General features: G+C 36.3%; 2 protein-coding genes across 3 annotated transcripts in view; both read right to left on the bottom strand.

The window, feature by feature from the left end:
* Window positions 1-10,592, bottom strand: part of LOC136032559 (TBC1 domain family member 2B-like) — a 44,342-nt gene extending 33,750 nt beyond the window's left edge. Inside the window, exons 1-3 of the mRNA XM_065712828.1 lie at window positions 10,564-10,592; window positions 7,958-8,159; window positions 4,466-4,702 (exon numbers count right to left, since the gene is read on the bottom strand). Of these exons, the coding sequence (XP_065568900.1) occupies window positions 4,466-4,702; window positions 7,958-8,159; window positions 10,564-10,592 (468 nt within the window). The remainder of the gene's footprint in view (window positions 1-4,465; window positions 4,703-7,957; window positions 8,160-10,563) is intronic.
* A 754-nt stretch (window positions 10,593-11,346) lies between these two features.
* The window catches only part of LOC136032894 (uncharacterized), a 32,962-nt gene continuing 19,739 nt past the window's right edge, over window positions 11,347-24,569 (bottom strand). For both annotated transcript variants that reach the window (XM_065713330.1, XM_065713329.1), the window contains exons 3-6: window positions 20,616-20,896; window positions 19,465-19,617; window positions 15,953-16,135; window positions 11,347-13,428 (exon numbers count right to left, since the gene is read on the bottom strand). In XM_065713330.1, the coding sequence (XP_065569402.1) occupies window positions 13,180-13,428; window positions 15,953-16,135; window positions 19,465-19,617; window positions 20,616-20,896 (866 nt within the window). In that variant the 3' untranslated portion in view covers window positions 11,347-13,179. The remainder of the gene's footprint in view (window positions 13,429-15,952; window positions 16,136-19,464; window positions 19,618-20,615; window positions 20,897-24,569) is intronic.

The following is a 24,569-nucleotide window of genomic DNA, read 5'->3' as shown; positions in this document are numbered from 1 at the left end:
AGAGGCCCACTGCCCCATCCCCATGCCCGTTTCCCCCAAACCAGTCCGATAAGATTTTAGATAGCCATGGTGTTAAAAGTAGTTCAAACATCAGATAATAAAAACTGTGGAGTCAACACAACACCCCAGAGCCCGGGGACAAATGTTGATTTTATGTAAGGGGTTGTGACATAAGCTTCAGAGATGGCTGATTTGATGGGAGATTGAAAGTTCGAGTTACTTTTTTACGATTCAAAAGTGATCGGAGGCCATAACTCCCCCCTCTTTTCCTCAATTTCATCGGATAAAAATTTTGAGATAACCAGTTTGTTTGAAATAGTCCAATGATCAGATAACAAAAAAATCGGAGTAACCCCCCCCCCCGCAGATCCCAAAGGAACGATATGACTTATACTTCAGGGCTTCTGAGGTTTTTATGGAAGAGGCGGTGGTATTAACTTCGGCGGGGAGTCCAATGATTGGAAATTAAAAGTTTGAATTCCCTTTTTAAGAGTCAAACTGATCTGATGGTAACTAGCCCCCCGCCCCCCCACCTTCATTTCCCCAAATGCGTCTGATTGAATTTTTTAAATAGCCATTCTATTCAAAATAGATCAAAAATCATATAAAAAAAACTCCAGGGATTACATAACTCCCCAGAAACCGAAGCCAAGTGTTGTAAATTAAGTACCGGGGGCATACAATGTTTTTATGAAGGGGATGGTCGTATAAGCTCCGGAAGTGGCTCATTCAATTATAAATCAGAAGATCTAGGGCCCTTTTTAAGAGTAAAAGTGAACAGAAGGCAACTAGACCCCCCCCCCCCCCCCAACGCCCTTTTTCTCCAAATGCACTTGATCAAAAATTTTAGATAACCATGTTGTTCAATATAGTTTAAAGATTAAATAGCGAAAATTCCGGCGTCTACACAACCCCCAGAGTTTGGGGTTAAGTGCTGCAAGTTATTTCCCGGGGGCATATAAGGTTTTATGTAAGGATTGGTCACATAAACGTCAGAAGTGGCTCATTTGATTTGAAATTGAACATTCTAATTACCTTTTAAAGAGCCATTAAAAAGTGATCGGAGGCCATCCCCAGAGCCCGGGGGAAGGAATATAACTTATGCCCGGATGGCATATAATGTTTTTTTGGAAAAGACGCCGCATAAACTCCAGAGGGGACTCCAGTGATTATAAATTGCAAGTTTTAGTTCCCTTTTTCAGGGTCAAAAGTGATACAATGGCAACTAGCCCCTCCCCCCCACCAACCCTAAGGCCATAAGGATACAATGTTATTTTTGTCATTTTTTTAGAGCCAATTCATATGGGAGGGGTGATCGTGTAAACTTCGGATGTGGTTCATTCGATTGGATATCATAAGTTATAGTGCCCTTTGAAGAGTCAAAAGTGATCAGAAGCATCTAGCCCCTCCATGCCCTTTTTTCCCCAAATGCAACCAATGAAAATTTTAAAAATAGTTCAAAGATCAGATAACAAAAGCTCCAGGGGTTGACACAATCCTCCAAGGTTCAGGGGCAGGCGTTGTAAATTATGTCCTGGGGACATATATGATTCTTGTGAAAAAGGTGCTCGCATAAACTTCAGAGGTAGCTCATTTGATTGGAAATTGACAGTTCTGGTTACATTTTTAAGAGTCAAAAGTGATCAGAGAGCATCTAACCCCCCTCTCCCCCCAACACGCACATAGCCTCTTTTCCTTAATTGCATACGATCAATTTAAGATAGCAATTTTCTTTGAAATAGTCCAACTATCAGATGACGAAACTTAGGGGGTCAACATACCCCCCCCCCTCTCCTAGAGCCTGAAGGAAAGGTTGTAACTTGTGTCCCAGGGACATATAAGGTGTTTATGGAAGAGGTGACCATATAAACTTCGGAGGGGACTCAGAAGAGAAGAAATTCAAAGTTCTAGTTCCCTCTTTAAGAGTCAAAAGTGATCCGATGCCAAATGCCCTACCACAACCTTCTTTTTCTGAAATACGTCCGATTAAATTTTATATGTAGCCATTTAGTTAGAAATAGACCAAAGATCATATAACAAAAACTACAGGGATAAAAAAGTCCCCCACAGAGCCCAGGAGCAATTGTTGTCAATTATGCCCCGGGGGCATATAAGGTTTCTTATGGAAGGGATGGTATTATGAACTTCAGATAGGAATCATTTGATAGTAAATCGGAATAAGTCCGTTTTTTAAGAGTCAAAATGATCAAGGGGCAACTAGCTACCCCCCCCCCCCCCCGATGGCAACTAGCCTCCCTCCACCCCACCAACCCTCTGTTTCCCTAATTCGTCCGATTGAATTTTTGAGATACTAATTTTGTCCAAAATAGACCAAAGAATATATAATAAAAACTCCGGGGTTTACTATACACTTCAGAGCCCGCAGGCAAGTGTTGCAAATTATACCCCGGGGGCAAGTACGGTTTCTATGGAAGAAATGTTCGTATGAACTTCAGGAGGGGGTTCGTCTATTAGAAATTGAAAGTTCTAATTCCCTTATTAAGAGTCAAAAGGGACAAGAGGGGAACTAGCCCACTGCCCTCTTTACCTCAAATCCATCCGATTGAATTTTCGTGATAGCCTTTTTGTTAAAAAAAAAGTCAAAAGATTGACCCCCCTATCCCTACATAAAAAACTTATTGACGATATATTAATCCAAAGCTTAAGGAAGCTCACCACTGGCCCTCCCTACATGGGACCCCCCCCCCCCACAAAAAAAATGCTAACGATATTTTATTACATATACACTATGGGACATATATATCAAATATTCACTTTGATTTCATTAGTTCTTTCCAAGACTGTTAATTTACTTGGGAGTAAAAAATTATTTTCAAATAGGAAATTTTGAAAAATTTGAAACTCTGGCAATCAAAAACGAAGAGAAATTAATAAAAAAAGGCTTTCCCAAAAAGAAGTTTTTTAAAGAAAAGTAAAGGCCATACTAAACTTAAAATCAGAAGAAATAGAACCCTGCAATAACTCAAACTCAAAAACAATCAGTAATTACTATTAAAGAATAAATGACGCAGTAGGTTTTAGACTTTTACAGTGAGACAAAGAGGCAAAACCCAAATTCTTGTTAGTATTGATTTTTGTTCGTTTCAAGCTTGATTTGCATGTTCAATCTCAGTTTCACTCGTTTTAAGATTTATTTGTTCAATTATATTAGTAGCTATTGCATGTTTGTTTGGTAAAATTGTTTATTTAATTTCTGTTCGTTTTGGGTTTCATTTATACTTCAACAGCAAAATATTTTTGTTCATTTTAAGCTTGATCTGCATATTCAATTTAATCTTTACTCGTTTTAAGATATATACATTCATGTATACTAGTACCTGTTGCATGTTTTTTTGTTTGTTTTTTTTACTATAATTGTGCATTTAATTTATGTTTGTTCTGGGTTTTATTTATTCTTTAATAGTAATTTCTGGTCTTTTTGAGCTTGAATTATTGTAGGTTTCTATTTCTTCTGATTTTAAGTTTAGTATGGTTGTTACCTTTCTTTAAAAAACTTCTTTTTGGGAAAGTTTTTTAATGAATTTTCAAAAGAAGCACATAAACAAATCGTTGGACAATTTCAAAAAATGGTCCTTCATTATGCTTTTATTTTGAATAAGTACTTCCTTCTTCTTTTTGGTACGAAAATATTTTGGCTTGATATCTCCTTAAATAGTGAGTGAACATGGGACTTTTTTCTTATGAATTGATCGTGGTTTAGTATTGCCATTTCTATTGATGCTCCACTTGCCATGGAGGCTATTAGCGAGGGTTTCAAACTGCTCTTATTTTATGGGGTATTGTACAGTCCTTGCTTCTACCCCCGTTCACTGCTCATGGCAAGAAATTCTCCAGTCTTGAAACTTTAGCCCGAGTCAACCTAAGTTCAACTACCCAATCAATGGGTAGGATTATTCCCTTTTCTGTCTATAGGATTAAGCTCAGGCAGGATTTTTATTCTTTTTTTGCGACCTATGCGGGTGCCCTTCGGGCACCCGCACTTTAAATTGAATCAAGCAAATCGTATAAAGTGTTGCGGTGTTTGGTTGTAGAGTCCGTTTATATCTCCCTGGCGCATAGAGGGAGAAATATAACTATTCAATTTTAATTCAAAAATCAAGCAAATTGTATAGCGTTGTAGTGTTTGGTTGTAGTCCGTAACTATTCAATTTTTAATTCGAGAGTCGCTAGATGTGTTTGTCAAGCTCAGGCAGTAATATTGATCTATTTGGCGACCTATGTGGGTGCCCTTCAGGCATCAGCACTTTAAATTGAATCAAGAAAGTCGTAGAAAGTGTTGTAGTATTTGGTTGTACAGTCCGCAACTATTCAATTTAATTCAAAAATCAACGGATTATAATCCTTTGAATATTTTTATTTGTATTGTAACAAGTAAAGAATTCTTACCACTTATAACTAGAGAGTTTACTATAGTTGAAACACTTACTGAGACTGGACAAAATACCTGGCAATATCCAACCTCTGGATCATATCTGCTATAGGCCAACAAAACTCTTCTTAAAGGACCAACACCCGCAGCGCCAGTAGAGCCAAAATGCCGATGACCCGGCAGTGTTCGTACAATATCCAGTTCAATTTGTTTTGCTGCAGCAGTCTCTATATTCCCAGAAGCTAGCAAGCGCGTATAGTGACCAGCCAATGGCTTTAGTCTAGACTTCACAAAAGACCACCATAGCTGACCCTGAAAAATTTAGCATGTAAAAGTTTTAGAATATTAATCTTCATACAGAGGAGTATAACAGTGCAGTTTAAAACTTATGGATGATAGAATGATTTAATCGATGATACAAACAAATGCAAACACAGCTTGATGAATTAAGTCTTCAAAAATAAAATTATGTCTGTTCAAGTACTTGAAATAAGCTGAACTCAGAACCCCTCAACTTTTAAACCCAGGAAATCCCTAATAAAATAGCCCTTTCACGGAAGTGCAATGGTCTTGGGACGGAAAACCTACCTAACTATTCAAGTTCAGCGCCCTGAGAGCCCCTGTCAAGTTGATAAACAAAGTTTCTACTTTAGAAAGAAATATTTATATCTGGAAAGAAAGGCACTTTCTTTCTCTCATAGACAGATAAAAAAATCCCGTAAGAAATAAAAACTCTGAAAAAAACTGTTTAGATTTCACACTGCATCCCAGTAAAATTGCAAGATGGCAAGAAAACATAAAAGATTGAACATCTGGATTGTCAAAAAGTCAAAAGTAACTTTTAATATATTACGATATATTTTGAACGATGACCACAATTTAAAATCTGACACATCACACTGATCTGAGTCTGACAAATCTAAAGTCTGACGCATCATACTTGATAAAATCAGATGGCGATTGACTATTTGATTTCATATATCTTGTCTAAACAGTTATTTTTGAAAAATATTTAAGTCGTTAAACTCAAATTCAAGAATTCTTCACCCTATGTAAGAGTAACAATCCAAGTGTAAACTGTTTGGGTCTGATTAATCCCAAACAGTTTGGGAAACTCTTTGAGTGAGGGTTATGCCATCTCTTCTTTTAAGGAATATATTCTATATAAATAACACTGCCAGTAAGTTTGAACTAGTGGCAAGTGTACTGTAGAGTCTGTGATGGCAAGACCACTAAATTTATATAAATTGATCGTGAATTCGCTTGTACATAATTACGATAATACGCCCAGTCACACATTACTAATTCAGAGGGAGGTATCGGCTAAACATACCACAACGCTATCTTTAGTCCAAATTTGACTCCAACCAAATTGTTTAGATTTTATTGATGAACATTATTAGAAAAATATTAAAACTAGATTTATCCTAGTAAAACTCTGAAAAGACGTTGCTTTAGAAATATTGGCGCGGCTCAAGCTACATTGATGGAGTGCTTGAACAGTCAACGTCTAGGGTACGTGTGAGGACTTCAATGAATTTAAAAAATTATTTTTTAACCACAATATGGCAGCTTCCGATCAATGCTCATTTCCTGCAATAGGCAGGCTTTGAACAATTAAGGTTCCTGTGTTGCACAGAAAACAACAGACAATAACATGTTTTGAACAAGGAAAAAAAAAGAAACACCTACCAATTTCGTTGATTTCTATAAGCAGGGACAAACATACAGAAGGAAAAACACATATAAACCGTCGATATAACTCCGAATCAGTCATTTTCTTTTTCAAGGAAATTACCTAAATTATAAAGTGACTGATTCCTCAGCCGTATATATCAATTATATTATAGGGTCGATCGACTAAGTATAGTAAATACATAATGTCGATGAATTATATTATATAAACTTGATTAGTTGTATACGGTCAATTAATACGAATTAGGTGGATTGACTCCTCAACCCTATATACCAATTACATTGACTCCTCAACCCTATATACCAATTACATTATAAGGTCAATTAACTATAAAGTTAACAATAACTATAATATATAATAATAAATAAGATATTATTTATCTATAATACACCTTACCTTAGTTATATTACAATATATAATATAATAATATTATAATTTGCAATTACACAATATAATAAATGCCACTTTAACTTGCCACTTCAGAGGAGGCATACAACTACACCCCGAGTGTCAAATACATGACTGCGATTTCGCTGACGATATCGCTCTCATGGCTCACTGCCAAGAGGGCATTGAACATAATCTGAATGAACTAGCACCGAAAAGGGCCTGAAGATAGATTAATGTTGGTGAAACGAAAAGTATGTCCAACGGAGTTGTGACGACCATTGAAGTTGGCATTTGATACGAAAGCATTGATATAGAAGAGATCAGAGAATTTAAGTACCTCGGTAGTACAATTACCCAAGATTGGAATTGTAATAGGGAAGTCTTGCTACGCATAGAGTATACAGGTGGAGCATTTCTCAGCTGAAGAATATTTGGAAAAGTAGAAACTATTCTCAGAAGTTGAAATTGCGATTGTTTCGGAGTAATGTACTCTCTGTACTTTTATATGGATGCAAGTCTGGAGCCTTTCAAAGAATACTGAGAAAAGAATACTTGGCTTCAAGAATAATTGCCTGCGCAGAATCCTTGTACATTGGACCGACAGAGTAACGAATGCCAAGATAAGGGCTGATACCGAACAATCACTGGTGAACGACTAGATCAGAATGAGAAGATGGAAGTATTGGGGGAAAATAACCCGCATGAGTGAAGGACGCCCCCCACACAATTTATGGTGTTGGACCCCACACGGCATTTGAAGGAGTGGAAGACAACGTAGCATCGATCCCTGGAGAAAGAGGCAACGAGTCTTCGAACCACTCTGAATGAACTTTGGTCTTCGGCACAGAATCACTCACGTTGGAGGTCAACCATCGCTGCCCTATGCGCCCCCGGGCGTAGGAGGATCTAAATTAAATATTACATTCAATATAATAAATATTAAAGTAAATTTATGATTAACAGATAAACTGAAATTGCGTTCACTATACGACAAGTATGCACATTTTTGCTGCGTTTACCACCGTGGACAAGCAAACGGTCCAGTACAGTGTTACCAACCATGAAGAAGCGATTCTGTCGCAAATTGACCGACCTAATTCGTCTGTCAAGAACCACCCGTGAGCCAATGTTTTACAGCAGTAGTCAGCATCAGTTTCTGATTGTTATATTTTTGTTTTGTTTGTGTTAGATGAATTACTGTCTTGTGCTTTTTTATTTTCTTTTTCTTTTTGTACTTCATCTGTTTTTCCATTGATGGGCATTAAATACATTCATTCATTCATTCATATATAGTACATAAGGTTAACTATATCTACAGATTATATAAGGCTATTTAATTATATTACTTAAGATCGATTAGTTACATAAGGTCGATCCATGCTAATTATATTAAATTATAAGGTCGATTGACTCTTCGGTCCTTCTATAATCAGACGCTTGTAAAGGCCATAGTCCTAAACCAAAAAGAAGAAAAACCTTACTCTTATTTTTGTTGGTATTCCTTTGCGAACTTGCAAAACCAAATGACGGTTCTTATGCAATTCAGACTGATTTAGATCAAGTAAAATCTCTTGCCATTGACTATCACCATGATCCAAATGACTACCCGTTGGCGAAGAGAATGTGACATTGTGAGCAATAATGAGAGGGGCAATTAATGAGGAAGAAAGTTTAATTTCAGAACTGTAATCAAGTTTTAAAAGGAATAAAACTATTTAGATTGTAACTTAAGGCAAAAGGTGAACTATTTAGTAGGCACTTTCAAGACAAGGCAAGTAAATGTGATTTTTGTTGCCAAATAGTATTAAGAGGCCAGGAATATAGCAAATAATAGAATGCACAAGTAGCTGGTAGTCATATATCTGGTTGCTCTGGTTCTCATATCTTGACATTTATGTATAGTATTTCCTATTCAATCCTATAAAGAAGTTAAATTTTAGATTTTTGGCCCATGTGCACATATCCAGTTTACAGGACCCCTGCTCCCAGACACTGTTGTCACAAAAATCCGTATCCAACTTGCGAGAAATTCATATGTTACATCCAAATTCAAAGTAGAACTGAAAAGCTGGTAACTGGCAGACATATGACTATGACTTTTGTGTATGGGGATAGAAAAGTTGGAGCAGATATAGTTACAGCGTATAGAATGACTTGAAATAGAACCGGAGGTTAGTACAGGGACAGATATCTTAGTAATAAGGGATATTCTGTTATATTTTCTTTGGAAGGCATTAGGCTAGTAAATGGTATAGTATTTAGAAATATTAGCTAGGTTACCACGAATAAGAATTGTAAATTCAGCATATCTAGATTCAAATAGAAATTGTAGATTCTTGACCTTGCCAAATTATGGCAATTTTATTGAATTATAAGTATATATAACATTGATACTTGTTTTGAATGATTAGACCATTGAGTACTACTACTACTACTACTAATAACTCACTGCAGCATCAAGCCGCCTGAGGCCAACACCGCTACGTACGCTCCTCCTCCAACTTAATCTATTTCAAGCCTCCCTCTTTACACACTCCCAGGAAGTTCCCATTTCCTTTAAATCTTTATTTATGACATCCTCCCAGCCCAGACAAGGACCACGTGCTTTCCGTGTAGCCCCAGACGGTTGGCCAAAAAAGACAATCTTCGGTAATATGTCATCCTTCATCCGTAGAACGTGGCCTAGCCATCTCAACATTTCTTTCATTATAGCCCCAGAAAGCGGGATTGAACCACACTTTTCGTACAACATACTGTTTGAAATACGGTCAGTCAGACGGGTACCCAGAACAATCCGTAGACAATTTCTCTGGAAAACATCTAGTAAATTTTCATCTGCTTTTCGGAGTGCCCATGCTTCAGAGCCATATTTGACCACTGTCATCACTGTAGCTTCCAATATTCTAATCTTGGTTTGTAGACTTATCTTTCTATTCTTCCAAACTTTTTTTAACTGTGAAAAAACACCCTGAGCCTTAGCTATTCTACTTTTAACATCTTCACAGCTCCCACCATCTTTACTAATAATACTACCAAGGTAACTGAAGCTCCCAACCTGATCAATCTTTTCGTTACCTAATGTCACCTGTTCATCTTCACCTATTCCTAGCCTTAGTGACTTAGTCTTCTTAACATTAATTTTCAAGCCTATTTTAGCACCCTGAACTCGTAAAACCTCTAATAATTCATTCATTTTGCTCACACTTTCATCTAATATGCTTAAATCATCAGCATAATCTAAGTCCAAGAGCGTTCTTCCTCCCCATTTGATTCCATGGTCTCCAATTGCCTTTTTTGTGCTCCTTAAGACGAAGTCCATCAAAATGATCCATATAAAGGGGGATAGAACACAACCCTGCTTAACTCCTGATTTAATACAAAACCAGTTACTAACCTCATTTCCTACCTTAACCGCAGCAGTATTATTCTCGTACATAGCGCAAATCACTTTAATGTATTTGTCTGGTATACCATATAACGCTAAGACCTTTGTTAACGCTCTTCTATCAACAGAATCGAAAGCTTGCTCATAATCAATAAAACTGAGGACCAAAGGTGTTTGACAACGAAGGGACTTCTCAATTATTAACCTAAGAGTGAAGACATGGTCGACACATCCTCTACCTTTTCTAAAACCACATTGTTCTTCCCTTAAAACTTTGTCTACAGCATGTCTCAGTCTAAAAAGTATCATATTACTCAGTAATTTGCTACCTACAGAGACCAGACTAATGCCTCGATAATTACAACACTCACTCTTGTCACCTTTCTTATACAGTGGTTTAATTAAGGTTTTCCTAAAATCATTGGGTACTTCCCCTTTTTCAAAAATCATGTTCATAATCTTCAGTAGCTAATTCCTAACCTCAGAGCCACCATATTTAAGAAACTCATTAATCATACTATCAGCACCTGGGGCCTTATTATTTTTTAATCCTTTTAGTACTGTCTCTAATTCTTCCTCACTAAACAAATCTTCCTTCACATCCAAGGTATCACAAACTTTTTCATTTTCATCTATATCTTTTCCTGCACCTGTATCTCGGTTTAGCACATTCTCAAAATGTTCCACCCATCTTTCTTTAACCTTGTCCCCATCACAAATTGTGGCCCCATTTCTATCTTTAACTGGGACTAGTCCGGATTGGCTACTCCATTTCAATTTATTAACATGCCAGCACAATATTTTACTATTATACCGTCTAGCCGCATCTTCCAGATCCTCAGCAATTTTATCCATCGCACCCACTTCACATCTCCTTAGTTCATATTTTAGTGCTTTCTCCACTTTCTTTACATTCCTTTTGTTTTCATACAACCTATCACTCAGATAATTCTTATACAAACCCCTTCTACTCTCTATTAAACCTAAAGCTTTTTCACTAATATTCCTAGTTGCAGTCTTAGCACTCTTCCCTAGGACACCATCAGCAACTTCACAAATTGTTTTTCTGAAATTATTCCATCCATCTTCAAATTGTCAAATTTTAAGCTCTCAAGTTTAGTACTCAACTGTTCCTGGAACACCATTGAGTAGCTTTCTAAATTTTGGAAAGGATCCGAGTCGTGGCAATTAGTGACAAAAGAAGTGCAGTAGCAAGTGTAGTGTGCCTATCGGTTATTTCAACATACCCCTAGCATGCCCTATAATTTTATTTCTTTTGTAGAAGTTGAAGACAGACTCCTACGCAATAACGAGAAGATGTACGCCACCAATTTTGTCTTCTAAACATGAATGCTATCTGTGGCTTGTTGTGGCATTGTGTGAATTGTGGCTTGTGGGTGGAAAAAGTCAAGTAGCAAGTATAGTGTGCCTATCGGTTATTTCAACATACCCCTAGCATGCCCTATAATTTTATTTCTTTTGTAGAAGTTGAAGACAGACTCCTACGCAATAACGAGAAGATGTACGCCACCAATTTTGTCTTCTAAACATGAATGCTATCTGTGGCTTGTTGTGGCATTGTGTGAATTGTGGCTTGTGGGTAGAAAAAGTCAATGAATTGGATATAGAAAAGTTACAAAATAATTATTTAAAAACAAAAGTGGAAACGTTTTGTAAGATCATGAAATCCAGAAATGGCAAGGAAGGAAGGAAGTAGCATAATCTTTGAAATATATTGTCAGTTCCAAGAGGATTGGGGGAGGATTGATTAACTGTTCTTAAGATGGGCTTAAAAAGAGTTTTTATGGTGGGCTATTGAATTAAGGGCTTACTTTTTACAGCTTGCCTCTCGGAGGAAAAAAAATCTATGAACAAAAGTTTGTTTCATTTCATGTGAGGATGAGATACAGAAGGAATTTAGAAGTAGAATTTATGAGATAGCACCTTTGGATGTGGGAAACAAGATGAAGTGTGCTGATAGGTGTGAATGAGAGTGAATTATAGGATACTATTAGATGATTTTAGAGACGAGCTTTTAGAGGTTTTGTGAGTTCAGGGTGCTAGAATAGAATTGAAAATTAATATTTGACGACTAAGTCACTAAGGCTAGGAATAAGTGAAGATGAAAAGGTGACGCTGGGTAATGAAAAATTGATCAGGTAGGCAGCTTCAATTACCTTGGTAGTATTATTAGTAAAGACGGTGGGGGCAGTGAAGATGTTAAATGCAGTATAGTTAAAGCTCAAGGTGTTTTTTTCGCAGTTAAAAAAAAGTTTGGAAGAGTAGGAAAATAAGTCTGCAAACCAAGATTAAAATATTAGAAGCTACAGTGATGACAGTGGTCAAATATGGCTCTGGAGCATGGGCGCTCCGAAAACCAGATGAAGATTTGCTATATGTTTTCCAGAGAAATTCCCTAAGGATTGTTCTGGGTACCCAGCTGACTGACTGTATTTCAAACACTAGGCTGTACGAAAAACGTGGCTCAATCCCACTTTCCAGGGCTATAATGAAAGAAATGTTGAGATGGCTAGGGCACGTTGTTCGGATGAAGGATGACAGATTGCCGAAGATTGTCCTTTTCGGCCAACCGTCTAGGACTAGACAGAAAGCAGGTCGTCCTCGTCTGGGGTGGAAGGATATCATAAAGAAAGATTTAAAGGAAATGGGAACTTCCTGGGATGGTTTAAAAAGGGAGGCTTTGTCTGTATTGGGATGGAGGAGGACCGTGCGTAGCTGTGTTGGCCTCAGGCGGCCTGGTGCTGCGGTGAGTTGTTAGTAGTAGTAGTACCAGGCACTGGATATGTTCGATAGGGTAAGTATGAAGTAGGTTGAAAAAATCAGGACATTAAAGACTAGTTTTATGAAAAAAAAAGTTCAACTTCATGAGACGTTCATTTATACCAAGGTCTTTTTTTTTTTTTGTCGTAATAAATATCACATCATATTAGTCCTCAACGTTATATGGGCATCTCAGATCTTTAGGATGCTTTCCATAGCAGGTTTAAATGTGGAGAATAAGTAGCTGAAATTGAAATTCTGAAAGATCTTCATAGAGTAACAGTTCATACAGCCCTTAGCTAGGAACAGCATTAACAGCTCTTAACTAAGATAATTCGACTTCTTCCCTACTAAATAGGGGTTTCTTTTCATCCACTAAATCTCACTCGCAACAATTGACACGATTCTTATTCGAAATTCTTTTCCTATTTTATGGAAAATCTTAAAGGAATACTTCCGTATAATCAGGAGTTCGTCATTTTTCTTAACATCTGAACAGGCCATTAGTCATAGTCTAATTTTTTTATAACAATTTCTTTATGCATTTTTACAAATTGAATTTCGCTGAGAATGAAAAGATACTCTACAGAAAATATAGACAGACCCATAGGAAGGTAAAATTCCCCATCCGATCAAATCTTTCAAAAGTCTTGCGATAAGCTCAGGCGCTCCTCCTCCTGGCCTATGCAGCTCACTTAGTAGCAGCATATGCTTACTATGTAACTGGTAATATTTCGCTTCCCATTGACTGGCCTCTGCCTCAAGTCTCATCTCATGTCTCTGTATCTGCAAGGGAATAAAATTAAAGAAAATAGAGCTCACAAAGAGGAGGTTTTTAGCTCCTTATTCGTTTTTTTTTAATTGGTTTTGTTCCATTTTTTTATATACCACGATTTCAGTTTATAGTGAGAAAGTGGCAACGCCCTAACTTCTGCGATTTTTACAGAGAGCAAATAATCTCTGGCTTGACTGAAAAATATGATATTACATTTGGGAAAGCAGCAGATAATTCTTACCTGTGTCCAAAAAGGATGATTTTCGCTTGTCCCTGAGCCAGAACCAAAGTATGTTTGAGCTGAAGCAGAATTTTATAGTTTATATCACAGAAAACTGTTTGAAAATTTTTGAATCTGTATTGCCCAGCTTTCGTCTCTTTGAGCTTTTGTCTATTCTGCTTAGAAAGCTCTGCTCAATCGGAGATCAGTATAATATTCCCGGGGCCCACTTCCAACAGTTTCTTCAGAATAATTAACAAAAAAATTAGAGATCCAACAAAGGAACATTTTCCAATGGGTCCAAAAATGTTCCCATCACCCTTTACGAGCTAATTCTGCTTTTAAATTTGTTCAAATTTGCTATTTTATTTCCTTTGTTTGTGACTGAAGCAGATGAACATATCACATCTGGAGATATTAGAAAGTTGACTTACAGCAAGACGATTAACTTTAAACTAAGGAAAATACAATTTCTTTCAACACAATAATCCTTGAAAAGCATAAAAGTGTAATAAATCGTTTTTTCTTCGTTTTTTATTTGCACAATTTTTAAATTAGATACACCATTCTGAGAGTTCTGAGGGGCTAGAAGAAAATTGATATTACTATGCAAAAACTACCTGATTTGAAGCACCATTACACAAAAAGAATTGGCTATTATTGGAGGCATAACACGGCTAAGAACTCCTCCAATACCCCTTCCCTCCACAGAACCACAGCTCTTTCTAAGAAAAGTATAGACGCTGCAGCTTCATTGAACCAGAAGTATGCAGTAATTTTTAATATATGATTGTAAATCCACAGTAAACCACTAGCTTTTCTAGCTTTCTCTTCCCTTCTACCACAACTCTCCTGACTAATTTGTCTGAATTGGAATTATGTCAGAATTTTCAACATATACTACTGAAGACATAAAGTGCTCCCATGCTCTTCCCAGCAACCTCCCCCATCTGAAATTTTTTAGCCAAGACATAGGCATTTTGCATCCTACAACCGGAATCACGAAATCATTTTCTTTTTTTATTCCTACGATCTCTCTAAAACTGTGTTTAATTCTGTCTCTAAAACAGTTTTAAAAAAGAATATCTATCAGGATCTTAGTGCAAATGGCAATGGGGAGCATGCAGATTAAATCTTATGGTTCACTTAAAAAGTAGTCACAGCCTGATAATCTCTATAAAAATAAAGTTAAGGAAATTTTGGACTGTCAACACTAAAGAGATTTAAATTGAATAAAATAAAGGTCAAAATGAAATAAACATTTGGAAACGCAAACGTACTCTGGCCAGACTAGCATCAGAGAAAAAACATTAAATTCAATGAAACAAAGAGCGTTAAAGGATTTTTGGCCTTAAAAAGTATGTGACCTTATAAAGGTATGTGAAAAGTTTGAATTAAGTTTGACATGCGTAAGATTTTAAATTAAAAGATCGTTTCGCGTCTGTGAAGCAGTCTTTTATAGAATTTTATGTCGGACGAGACAATAGCACATAGCAGTCACCCTGCCACCTGTTTTGTCCTTGAATGATCATCCTGAACCTGTTTAAAAACAATCAACTATAGTCTATGAAATAAGAGTTTCTTTATTTTCCCCTGTTCTTTGTACGGAGTTTGTATATTTTCTCGTATTTGTGTTTCTTTTTTTTACTTAAAACTATTTCAAGAGTTACAAGTATTTGAAAATTTCACAATTTATCAAGCATTTTTATTGGTAATCCATCAACAGCCGTAACCGCATATTAAAAAAGGTAACTGTTCATCCATATATTTATATTTATCGGACTTTCCAAAGTCACTTTCAACTGCATCCCAGCTCCTTCCATCAACATCGTCTCGACATAACCCAGGGATGGCAAAGGAGTTGAGATTCTTCACCACCACTAGAATTTGAAAAACTATTTTTTGTAATATTTTCGTTGAAAAAAAAATGGAAAAGAAAGTTTCCCCTTTCCCCCTAGATTTTGAGAGACTGGCTTTTTGTGTCTTCCTTAAAAAAAGAAACTGAAAAATCCCACCCTCTAGATCTTTGCAATAATAGAATAATAATAGGAAAATAAATAATAAAATCAAATCAATCAAATAATAAATCAGATCCATAGGAGAAACTGGCCAGTGTCTGCTGATTTTTCAACTTTACATTTTTTTTCCACATTTGAAGGCAGTTTGTACTACACATAGCAATAGAATGCTTAAACTGCAATGATTTGTCTATGTCCAATAAATGCACAACTTTGAAGATACTGTATTTTGTGTTGGGATTGCCAAGCGATCATTCGTCGAATGCCTTCAGGCGGCTCTTTTCACATGACTCTTACCTCTAAAAGATCCTCTCCTTCTGTTTGGGTGGCAGCACTAACCATTGACACAGTTTCGTTAGATGTTTCTCTTCTATTTCTTATTTCTGTCTGTAGCTGGTTTACTTTTTCCATCAGTTCTATCATATGGTTGTCTTTTAATGCCAATAGCGTCCGAAGAGTCGTTTCAGTGTCTTTGGAGCCCTACGAGAGAAATGTCCTATTACAAACGGAAAAGCAAGAACGAAAGTCAAATAGAATAAAACTATCTTTTTGGCCAACTCCGGAACTTGGTGAGAATTGAGTAAAACATCAAAACAGGCTTATTACACGGAAGTTCCTCCTCAAAGTGCTTTCATAGCACAACTTCGAAAGGTCCCCCTTTCAAAAACTAAAAACCAACAAACAAAATTATGAATTGTTTATGTTTTAACTCTCTCCCCCTACAATAAATTGTGCCTATTAGTATTTTTGTATTGCGTCAATTTAGACGTATAAATGCAGCTATACCTCATATTCTACTTGTTAGAAATATTTATTTTCCTTTTCATTGTTATTTTCCCTCCTCTCTCTCTCTCTCTCTCCCTATCCTTTTATTCTCTTTCTCTCTCCCGCTCTCATTCTCGTTCTTGCTCTCACTCTCTCGCTTTGTTGCCTGCCCGCATCTTCTTCCATTTGTATTTTCTTTTACCATATTTCCGTTCTCCACAAATTCTATTGTTTTCTGGAATAATAAAGTAAATCATTATTATTACATAACAGAAAAAAAATAAAATCAGTACTATAAACGTTAATAGCGGATGAAAAGCTCAGGATAAACTAAATCTGAAAATTTTGAAGAGGTTTTCCAGCTATCTTGAGATCCACACAGCCAAATAATGAAGGAATCACAGCCAAATAATAAAAAAAATTACCTTTTGCTCAATACTGGAATATTTTTTTTTTAGATAAATCTTTGACAAGGCTTACGAAGATAAATTTTCTAGACTCTGTTCACTTTCATAGTGAAACAGCTAGCACAAGATGAACGACATTAAAACTTGAAACGAAAAGAAATCATTCTGCATAAGAAGGAAAACTGTCATTTCCTCAACCCCTCACTCTTTACTCTAACGCTTTATAAAGCTATGCTTAAAGCATACAGCAAAAAATGAGGGCAAAAATCTGCAAGAGATTAAATTTTAAAACATCTGAACTAGAAACTGCACTGTTTAAAGTAAATCAACATAATAGATTTTGTTGTTGCATAGATTTTACTCAAAATTTCGTTTTTCATAGTTTTGGTCCCAATTGACATGAGTCACTCTTCCCAAAATATTTTGTTACTATGAACTGTTTGGTTCTCTTAAGTGTGAATGAGTCACTTAAATCTGAATGAGAAAAGAGCTACCATGTAGCAATATCCATTTTGCAGGCGTAGTCTAAAAATATTCCCATGTATGAAGGGGGGTTACGAGATTGATTCCCCATCCACCTCAAATCTGTCTCTATACTTATACGAAGGATTACTGAAGGTTAGAAAATTGGGGGGGGGGTCCATCTTTCGGTGCTTCAGGCACACACACACCCCCCCTACACATAGATCCAACAGCCGTCCCTTATAATAGCCAAAGCAGAATTATACATGACTGTTCAAAATTTTATCAAGCTTCAAATGAATCAACCTCGAGGAATGAAACTTTAAAATGAGTATGTATACGATCCGTTTATTTTGCATGGATTAGACAGATCTGTAGGAGCGAATGTACCTAAATGCGGCATAACTGCTTTCAAAACTGGGAAGCTCAATACATAATATACCGATAATTCTGAATCAATCGGCTGTTTCTCAAATTTCAATCGATGGCTTTCCGGCCTTCGTTGGGTCCAAACTGTTGTTCTGTCCCACAAACAGTCAGAAAACAGCACTTTTCTGGGGTACAGTTTATTTTGCAACTTAAATTGGACACTAGAACTTCCAGTTCGAGTTCATTTCGAATGAGCCTTCTCCAATTTTTCTATGACCATTGGATTGTTCAAATCATCCCTTATGAAAAAAAAATTGAATACACATCATTGATCAGCCTCCTCGTAAAAAATGCAAAATCTTGCATTTTTGTAAATAGGGACTTAAAACCTCCGTAATGGGATTCTCTAATTAGCTAAATTTGAAGGTACAATTTCCATCAATAACAGAAGCGCTTTTCGGGCTATTTCCCCCTTTTTGAAAACAAGGGACTCGTAATTTCTGATGTTGACTTTATACTTAATAAATTTTACACATTAAAGATCACCACAAAAAACCCATTCTTTTGATGCATGTATTCTTTTGATGGATAACTATTTGGAAATGCTCAAATTTCTACCTTTATTCTATTGCTCTATGATTTAAGTTAGAAAAAAGCATATCTTTTACAAAGTAGAATAAAACATCTGTTCACGTTCAAATAACTAAATCCATAAAAAAAAGAACACGTTTCATAATTGCAATTTTGGTGTGGATATGCTATTTGGTATGGAAAAAAAAATAAAGAAAATTGTAGCTTGGAAGATTACATCCAGGAAGACTACTCTTATAAGGTGCACTGAAGAACTTTGCACCCCACAGGAAGATAACCAGGAACATCGTAACCACACCCAGGAAGAATGCATCCATAAAAATGTACATGTATAATAATGCATAATCTGTATAACGTGTGGATACCTACCCGATTGAGGTTCTAAGTGGCAATGCAGTCCTTTTTGCCACCCCGCAGCCCCCCTAAGCTATGCGAATTATTTATCCTAAGGAACTTTAAATGGCGTGACCTTCCATGGGTGTAATTGTCAGTGTAAAACCTTCTGTATGCAGCCTTCCAATGTGCAATATTCTAAGGTGCGATCTTCCAGTTACAACCTTCTTGGTCAAGGTCTTGCGGGAGCCATCCGGTCGCCATAACAAATGTGCTTGTGTTGTGCTAGTTGCGGCTACTACTCCTTTAAAACTCAAATTTATATTGTTAGCCAAATTATTGCGGCTAATGCAATTTTGAATAATTTTTTTCTTGTAGAATCTTGTCTCTTTCCAACAACCAATTCAATTAAACAGGAAAACATTCGAATTACAAAAAAAAAAAATCAAGACCATGTAATTTTAGTATCCAAGAAAGATAATTATACTTTACGTTTCTGCTCCCTAATATAAACAATCATTCTCCCCTACACTTCTATACTTCATAGTTATATTTTAATTTACCAAACAGGGAAGAGTATTATTTTTGATCGAAACTTAGTTTTTGGTACTAGCATAATTACGTTAAGAACGCTGAGCAGGCTTCAAACTTTTCAAATTTGTATCGTCACAAATATAGGACAATTCTGTTTATCTTTTCGTAGAGGGCAGAAATGAATTAAATATTATTAAAATTAAAGTTTTTTACACAGTTACATCCCTTCATACATCCTTATACAAGATTATATTTATATAATTAGTCCTAATTTTTATGTATCATTTAATATGCCTCATTACCAAGAACATCCTGATTAAACGAAACAAAAAAAGTCAGAATATTTACATTCGGTTGCTTATGAATAAGAAGGAGAGAGTCCCGTTCAGCAACAGCTGAGTCGAGGTGTCTATGAAGCATATTTATTGCCTCTCTTGCTGCATTTGTTTCGTCTTGTAACATCTCCGCTTTTTCTCTCAGTTCGTCTAACTCAGATGAAAGCTAAAACATAGGAACTGTTTAAAAGGTGGAATAAAACCGTTAAGATTGTTGAAATACAGAAAAACAAAGACTATTTGTGGCTCAGCAATCCCAAGTAGAAAAAAAAACAGCAATACAAAGCAAACTAATTTTGAACAATTTTTAAACAAAATTGCCGATAAGAAGTAAAAACAATAGCATCATGTGATCACAGTTCGAGGGAACAAAATATCTAGGAGCTGATTTAAGAGATCGCAAAAAGCATATGTCAAAGAAGAATAATCTAGCCCTATGCCAAGAGATGGATACGTTAGATAATTCACCTTTTATTTTCTTCAAGATGTACAGAGGGAATATCTAAAAGCTATTATATAGGATTTCTGTCTAGGTCTACTTAGCTGTACAGATATTGGAAATCTTAGTTTTACCAACAAACTACTGATCTTCGTCCCTTCAGAATTTTTTGTGGTTTTTGAGCGAATTCTTACATTGGTTTATGGGTATATTTTGAATTTTGGTAGTAACTCTCCTTAAAAATTTGGGTGACATGTGCGAAAATTTCCACAAGGATTAGTCCAGGCATTTGTCAGAAGGTAAACGCTAAGAATAAATTGACAAGATTGAGAATAGGAAGAGAATTACAAAGAGAGGGGGAGAGAGAAAGAGAGAGAGAGAGAGAGAGAGAGAGAGGGAGAGAGAGAGAGAGAGAGAGAGAGAGAGAGAGAGAGAGAGAGAGAGAGAGAGAGAGAGAGAGAGAGGGAGAGAAAGAGAGAGAGACAGAAGAAGATAGAGTGAGAAAAAGATAGCAAAGGATGCAAATTTTATTGAAAAGGTTCAAATGTTTAGACCAAAAGATGAATTTATTTTTTATTTAAATTTTTACATTTTCAGCAAGAGTTCAAGTCAGATAAAACACACTTCTACAGCCCAGCAGTACCTTCATGTAGAGCAGAAACTATTTAGTACATATCAAATCACAAATTACACATTAGATATAAAACAACGAACTGTAGACGTACCATTTTACAGTTTGGGCATGTTGAAGTTTGTCTAAGCTTTAAACTCCAGGGTCTAGGAGGTGGTTTGGATGATAAATTTTGACAAGAGGTCGCGGATATTAAACTTGACTGCGACTTCCCTTTTCTTAATGATTGTCTTATTTTCTGCTTCAGTTCGTCAACTGCTTTCAACTTCTCCCCACTATTAGGCGTTGACGGCTGACTCAGAATCGTCTTTGTAGGGCTGCTGCTAGCATTTAAACTAGAGCTCGGACAGCTATCTTCGTCAACGCTTTCACCACCTACGAAGAGATGGAAATGAAAAATAGCATATTTAGGAAAAGGACGGACACGTAAATCCTAGTCTGGTTTGTCCGAAATTAAGAACGAACCAGCTGATGGAACAAATCAATAATGCAGAGTCATTAAAAATTTATATATCGATGCTGATATTTGTTGCCTTTTGAAGAAAAGGTAAATAAAAACTTCTTCGACTAATTATTGAAGAATTACTATCTGTTTTTACGCAAATATTATTGAATGAAAGGTTCCATTGCAACACAAACCATCATGCATCTGACCCCAGGTGCAACTGAACCACCGTGTAACTCAATCTCATTCAACTGGACCATCATGCAACTCAAACCCGTAAAACTGAACGTTCGTTTAACTAAACTCCGTGCAACCAAATCCTCGTGAAATTCAGCCCATTTAACTGAACTCTCGTGCAACTCAACCCCATTCAACTGGACCCTCATGCAACTTAACCCCCATGAAACTGAACTCTTGTTTAAAGGAAAACTTTCCATTATTGCTGATTCAGGAATGACAGGTATCATTTAAATCTTTCTTATTAGTAAATGCTTATTACGGAAGCAAATTTATGGGAATTTTTTTTTAAGAGCAGGAAACACTGATAAGTCTCTCTTTTTCTATTTTATTTATCCAGTACTAATAGTGCACCAGAACATCGTAGAGAGCCGTTTAAGGTCACTTAAAAGCTAATATTTACTTTTACGCACTTTTTGTAGTTTTGTCATGAAAACATTCATTAAAAAATGTCTCACTTTTAATGTCATTTCTGGAGTGTAAATGCTTGAAACCATATATGGTCTTTCACTGAGATCTCCAATATCAAAAACTCTTAACTGGCGTTTAAAAACCCCTCTCTTGACTAAATCCCTTCCCAGTTATCTTTGAAAGTGTAAAATTAAAAAAGTTCTGAGAAACTACAAAGTGAAAAAAAAATATTCAAATACAAAGTTGACTTACTAATGATATGAAATTAATTTTCATTTCAGCACTAAAATCAACTACGAAACAAATTCCTGTGAATTACGAAAAAGTACTTGATACCTGAAAATTACTTCTTCTTCTTTATTTTTTTTTTCTGAAGCACTATCGGGTTACTGGGACATCGTTGGGATGCTGAAATGGGTATCCTTCCGAGATTCTTGGAATTAGTGTTTTCTTCACCCCACCCCATAAAGGCGGGTGTCATTTCCTAGTTTATCTTATGTGGTACGACTCAAACCAAAGCTTTTGCGTAACTCCAAAAATTAAAACTGAAAGACCCTAGGGAACCGGGTATAAAATTAGAGTTTTCATTTTCCCCTTGGCAAACCCTTACCTGTTTTTTAACCCCTATTCTTCTAGTGTTTCAATCTTGAAAAATTCTGGGATTACCAAAATGGATAACATAAGTTAGAAACTACGAACGAAGCGAGACACAAATTTTGACCTTCTAATCAGCGCTAGTTCAAACTTATTCTTAGACCTTGTGTTGAGTTGAGTCCAACAATGCTCTATTTAAACGGGAGTTGAGTTACATGAGAGTTCAGTTAAATAGGGTTGGGTTGTACAGAGATTCAGTTGAACAAAGGTTCATTTAAATGGGGTTGGGTTGCATGTGGGTAGAGTTGCGGGGGGGTCCAGTTAAACAGGGATTAAGGTACACGAGGGTTCAGTTGCATGAGGGTTCAGTTAAATGGTATTGATTTGCACGTGAGTCAAGTTGCACGGGGGTAGAGATTAAATGAGGTTGAGTTGCACAGGTGTTCAGTTGCACTACGGTTCAGTTACACAAGGGTTCAGTTACTCCGGGTTGGAGTTACACGAAGGTTCAGTTAAATAGGGGTTCAGTTGCACCTGCGGTCAGATGCACGATGGTTCAGTTGCAGGGGGTTCAGTTAAACGCACACCTTGATGGATGAGTGAAATTTATTTCCCGTTTTCAAACAATAATTAAAAAACGTAGCAACAATAAATAAAGAAAAAGGAGGAAAAAGAAAAGAGAAGCATAACGAAATGCTACACGATATATATAACAGAAAGAAAGAAGATTCTCCAGCGAATCAAACAGTTCGTGGTAACGAACTGTAGTAAGGAGCGACCCGGCTCAATAGTAACCAAAACTCTAAAAAATTGAATTTTGATATCAATAGCTACAACAAAAGAATCGTATTTTAATGCTGATTTTAAATATATAAGTTTCATCAAGTTTAGTCTTACCCATCAAAAGTTACGAGCCTGAGAAAATTTGCCTTATTTAAGAAAATAGGGGGAAACACCCCCTAAAAGTCATATAATCTTAACGAAAATCACACCATCAGATTCAGCGTATCAGAGAACCTGCTGTAGAAGTTTCATTTTGTATTTTTTGCCAGAAGACAAATCACGGGTGCGTGTTTATTTGTTTGTTTTTTTTCCCAGGGGTCATCGTATCGACCATGTGGTCCTAGAATGTCGCAAGAGGGCTCATTCTAACGGAAATGAAAAGTTCTAGTGCCCTTTTTAAGTGACCAAAAAATTGGAGGGCATCTAGGCCCCCTCCCACGCTCATATTTTCCCAATGTCAACGGATCAAAATTTTGAGATAGCCATTTTGTTCAGCATAATCGAAAACCATAATAACTATGTATTTGGGGATAATTTACTCCCCCACAATCCCAGGGGGAGGGGCTGCAAGTTACAAACTTTGACCAGTGTTTACATATAGTAATGGTTATTGGGAAGTGTACAGACGTTTTCAGGGGGATTTTATTTTGTTTGGGGGTGGGGCTGAGGGGAGGGGGCCATGTTGGAGGATCTTTCCTTGGAGGAATCTGTCATGGGGAAAGAAAAATTCAAAGAAAAGGGCGCATGATTTTCTAGCATTACTATAAGAAAACAATGAAAAATAAACATGAAAACGTTTTTTCAAATGAAAGGAAGGAGTAGCATTGAAACTTAAAACGAACAGAGATTATTACGCATATGAGGTGTTCTAAAAATACTTTAGCATAAAGAGCGAGGTATTTAGGAGGAGATAAATACCTCGCTCTTTATTCTAAAGTATTTTTAGTAATTTCAACTATTTATTCTACGGCCTTTCTGATTCAGGGGTCATTCTTAAAGAATTGGGACAAAACTTAAGATTTAGTGTAAAGAGCGAGGTATTAACGAGGATACAAACCCCCTTGTATACATAATAAAAATATAAGATTATGAAAGTTTGTTACGTAAGTTGCTAATTTATAAGTTACGTATAATTTTTACTAATAAAAACGTTCGTTAAAAATTAAAAGTTCTAGTTGCCTCTTTAAGCAACCGAAAAATTGGAGGGCAACTAGGCCTCCTTCTCCGCCCCTTATTTCTCAAAATCGTCTGATCAAAACTAAGAGAAAGCCATTTAGCCAAAAAAAGAATTAATATACAAATTTCATTTTAATAATTTATGTGCGGAGAGCCAAAACCAAACATGCATTAATTCAAAAACGTTCAGAAATTAAATAAAAAAAAAACTAATTTTTTTATCTGAAAGTAAGGAGCGACATTAAAACTTAAAAAGAAACGGAAATTACTCCGTATATAAAATGGTTTGCCCATTCCGCAATCCCTCGCTCTTTACGCTAAAGTTTGATTCTTTGTCACAATTCTACTTTTTAAAACAATTAAAACTTGACTCTTTGCCACAATTCTGCTTTTTAAAACAAT

This window comes from Artemia franciscana, chromosome 11 (genome assembly GCF_032884065.1).
Source record: "Artemia franciscana chromosome 11, ASM3288406v1, whole genome shotgun sequence".
NCBI classification, from domain to species: Eukaryota; Metazoa; Arthropoda; class Branchiopoda; order Anostraca; family Artemiidae; genus Artemia; species Artemia franciscana.
This window is presented reverse-complemented; position numbering and strand designations above follow the sequence as displayed.